The 4,569-nt window shown below is 36.3% G+C and overlaps 1 protein-coding gene across 1 annotated transcript; it reads left to right on the top strand.

The window, feature by feature from the left end:
- Window positions 1-737: 737 nt before the first annotated feature.
- Window positions 738-3,379, top strand: LOC139881082 (uncharacterized). Its single transcript, XM_071865618.1, has 4 exons — window positions 738-1,146; window positions 1,440-2,481; window positions 2,837-3,029; window positions 3,113-3,379. Exons 1-4 carry the CDS (start codon window positions 738-740, stop codon window positions 3,377-3,379), a joined length of 1,911 nt encoding a protein of 636 aa, XP_071721719.1.
- Window positions 3,380-4,569: the final 1,190 nt, after the last annotated feature.

Raw genomic sequence — 4,569 nt, 5'->3', positions numbered from 1 at the left:
AATCGTGTGTCAATCGACAATTCCGACCAGAAAATGCACAAGTGATGTTGAAATTTGTGTGTGTGATGAAGAAGTTACTGTTGATGATGAATATGAACCCAATGCAATTAGGGATTGCATTTCATAATGAGGAGTTACCGTTGGAAGCAAAACGACTCGCTCTGTTGCATTTTGATCTCTCTGCTTTGATGAAACGACTAGCTTTGCTGCGTTTCACCAAAACGACTCACTCCACCGCGTTTCATTCTGTCCGGCTCGTGTTGGGCCCAATCATGCTTCGGCCCATCTCTATGAAGCCCTATTTTACTTCTTCTTCTTCCTTTCTGTTGCTTGTATAGCAAGTCACTCTTCTTCTTCTTCAACAAACAATCATTGTACAAGAATAATCATGATGTCATTCACCAACTCTCAGCCACTCCACCACTCCAAGTATGGCTGAGGATGGGTTGGACAAGATATAAGCTAGATTGCAAAATATTTATTGTAATTTAATTAATAGTCTATCTTAGGAACTAGTAGTATAAGTATATACAACTATCACTTGTAATCTTCACTTGAGTTAATAAAGAAACTGAACTCACAACTCTCAAATCACTTCCTCTCGGTCTCATAATTTCAATATGGTATATAAGAGTCAGTGAGAGATATCAGTTTTAATCTTAACTGAATTCAAAATTCACTTCAAAATCACCAAAACAATCACTTCTCTGTTTTTCAGTTGAGAAAATCACCTGAAAATGTCATCTTCCATCACTGCCGACTCGGCTCTATCACCAACATCAGACTTCTACTTGCATCCAAGTGAAAGTCCAACTCAATGTCTTGTTTCTCTCCTGTTAAACAACAACAATTACCATTCATGGTCAAGATCTATGACCATGGCTCTCAGATCAAAAATAAAATACAACTTTGTGAATCGAAGAATCCGACAACCAAATGAAGATGATGCAAATTTTCCAAATTGGGATAGATGCAACATTACTGTTTCTTGCTGGATAATGAATTTTGTCTCAGCATCCATTCAACCCTCTATTTTCAGGTTCAAAACAGCTCATGCCATGTGGAAAGACTTGCAAAGCAGGTTTTCCAAGATTGACTTCTCAAGAATCTCTAATGTTCAGGAAGAGATCTTCAGCCTAAAAGAAGGTGATCTCAATATTTCTGATTACTACACAAAGATGAGAATATGTGGGATGAGTTTGATGATCTCATGCCTATTTCTGAGTGTGAATGTGCAATTAGATGTGAATGCAAAGTACTTAAGATCATAGCTGATTATTATGAGAATGACAAAATAATCAGATTCTTGAAAGGATTAAATGTTGTCTATGCACAAACCAGGTCTGCAATCATGATGATGGATCCAATCCCACCTCTTGAAAAAGTATATGCAACAGTAGCATAGTATGAAAGACAAAATGTCTTACCTCCTGATGCAGATGAACCTACCTTGGTTGCCTTCTCTTCAATAAAAGGGCCAAAACAGATCCAGCAGAAAAGGTTAAGCTACAAAGAAAGGCAAAACCTTGTATGTACTCACTACAAGAAGATTGGTCACCTTGCAAATGAATGCTACAGAATTGTTGGATTCCCTCCAAACTACAAGTTCAACAAATCTGCCTCTGCAAACATGGCTGCTGAACCTGAAGCTGAACCCTCTGCAACACAAAAGACAACAACAATGACAATTTCTCAAGATGAATATGAAGCCTTGAAAAGACATGATCAAGCAAATGCTCAGTCTCAAATCTCTGTTAGCAACATTGCCAAAACATCTCATGCCTTCTATGGTAAGCTTTTTGATAAGTCATCAAAACATCAAAACATTTTTTGGTTGTTGGACACAGGTGCATCAGACCATATCTGTTGTTCAAAAGGTCTTTTTAAAACTATAGAGCCAACTAGAAATCATCACATTCAACTACCTAACAAACATGTCATTTCTGTAACACACATAAGGACAGTAGAATTATCCAACACAATCACACTCCTAAATGTACTATATGCTCCAGAATTTACTTTCAATCTTGTTTTTGCAAACAAGCTGACAGTGAATTCTAATTTTGTTTTAATGGTCTACTCTTCAAAATATCTAATGCATGACTTGACCTCTATGAAGATGATTGGTACAGCTGAACAAAGACATGGACTCTACTACATGAATCTGGCAAATAATTTTGTGCAACCTAGGAATTTTTGTGTTCAAAAGCAGTCTTCTGTTAATGTGGTTCATGATAATGTTAAGGAAACATTTGATGTTTGGCATTTTAGACTTGGTCATCCGTCTAATGTCAAACTTAACTCTTTCAAGAACTTAAATCAAAGCATCAATTTCAAAAAGGATCATATATGTGATGTTTGTCATTTTGCAAAACAAAAAAGACTTAATTTTCCAGTTAGCAATTCAGTAGCCAATGACAGTTTTGGTTTGATTCACATGGACATATGGGGACCTGGTCCTCCCACTATGCTAGGTCATAGGTTTTTCTTAACTATTGTTGATTATTACAGTAGGCATACATGAATTTTTCTCATGAAACATAAGTCTGAAACTAGGAGCCTAATTGAAAGTTTCTATAAAATGGTTGAAACACAGTTTGATAAAAGAATTAAAATCATTAGAAGTGATAATGGCCAAGAATTCAAGCATGCTGCATTTTATACTTCACATGGAATTATGCATCAAACATCATGTGTTGAATGCCCTGAACAGAATGGCAGGATAGAGAGAAACACCAACAGATTTTAAATGTTGGAAGAGCCTTACTGTTTCAGAGTAAGCTTCCATTAAAATTTTGGAGTGTTGCACTCTGTCATGCCATTCATTTGATAACAGGACACCAACTCCCATTCTAGAGCATAAAACTCCCTTTGAACTATTGCATAATGAATTGCCTGACCTCACACATCTAAGAGTATTTGGTTCACTTTGTTTCATTTATACATTAGATAGAGGTAAAACTAAGTTCACACCTAGATCATCCAAATGTGTCATGCTTGGATATCAACAGGGGACTAAAGGCTACAAAGTTCTAGACTTAAACAACCACTGCATTGAGATAGGATTCCATGTCATGTTCTATGAGCATATTTTCCTTACAATGGTTCACAGATAGATTTAGATGATTTATGCAGATTGTTTCCAATTAAAAGAAGGAATTTACCTGAATTTGATGAGGAAATTGTTGATAATCAATTGGCTAATGAGAGCATTTCTGAACATCTAGACATTGATGAACCTTCTTCTTCTTCTAATGAAGCTATCCTTAAAACACAAGAAGTTTCTGCAGAATCAGAAGCAATCATTAGACCAGAAATTAGAAAATCTACTAGAACTAAATCCATACCTAAGCATCTAGCAGATTTCCATTATAATTAAGTCCAAGTCTTTTCTTAGCTAGACCATGATTCTATCCTCAAGGACTCAAGCATCATTCCAAACATCACAATTCCAGGTAGTCCACATTCAGTTCAAAATCATTTTCCTTTTTCAAAAATGTCTCATAATCATCTTGCATTTAGTCTAAACATTTGTTGTCAAAAAGAGCCAAACACATTTAAGCAAGCCATGGAAGATGAGAATTGGCAGAAAGCAATAGAAACAGAACTGAATGCACTCATAGACAATCAAACATGGCAAGTTACTGAATTACCAAAAGGAAAGAAGCCCATTGGATGCAAATGGGTTTTTAAGCTTAAACACAAAGCAGATGGTTCTGTGGAAAGATACAAAGCAATGCTGGTAGCAAAAGGCTACACACAACAAGAGGGGATAGATTATTCTGAGACATTCTCTCTAGTGGTTAAATTCACTACAATAAGAGTCTTGCTCACTATGGCAGCCACTCAAAATTGGCACATAGCACAACTGGATATCAACAATGCTTTCTCACATGGTGACTTAGATGAAGAGTTTTACATGAAACCTCCTCCAGGCTCTAACATTCCCTCTACCAAGATTTGCAAATTAACTAAATCACTTTATGCTCTAAAACAGGCTAGCAGACAGTGGAACTTTAAACTCAGTGAAGCTTTGATTTTGTTTGGATATTCACAAGCACAATCAGATCACTCATTGTTCATCAAGCTTGTTGGAAAATCATTCACAGCTATTCTAGTCTATGTTGATGATCTTATCATTGCAAGAAATGACTATGAACAGATACAAGCAAAAAAGTCTTTCTTACATGACAAATTTAGTATTAAAGACCTAGGAAAGCTCAAATATTTCTTAGGTTTTGAAATAGCCAGATCAAAACAAGGAATTCACATGTGCCAAAGGAAATATACTTTGGAAATGCTTACTGATACTGGATTCCTTGGTTGCAAACCTTCATCCACGCATATGCTTTATTCTGTGGACTTCTCTGAAGACTCTCCACCTCTGTCTGATCCTTCCATCTACAGGACACTAATTGGAAAGCTACTTTATCTCAATCACACCAGACCTGACATTTCACAGAGTACACAACATCTATCTCAATATTTATGTAATCCTACATAAGATCATCTGAAGGGAGCACATAGAATTCTGAGATACCTGAAATCAGCTTCCATCTACAGGACACT

This window comes from Rutidosis leptorrhynchoides, unplaced genomic scaffold, assembly GCF_046630445.1.
Source record: "Rutidosis leptorrhynchoides isolate AG116_Rl617_1_P2 unplaced genomic scaffold, CSIRO_AGI_Rlap_v1 contig111, whole genome shotgun sequence".
Classification (NCBI taxonomy): Eukaryota; Viridiplantae; Streptophyta; class Magnoliopsida; order Asterales; family Asteraceae; genus Rutidosis; species Rutidosis leptorrhynchoides.
This window is presented reverse-complemented; position numbering and strand designations above follow the sequence as displayed.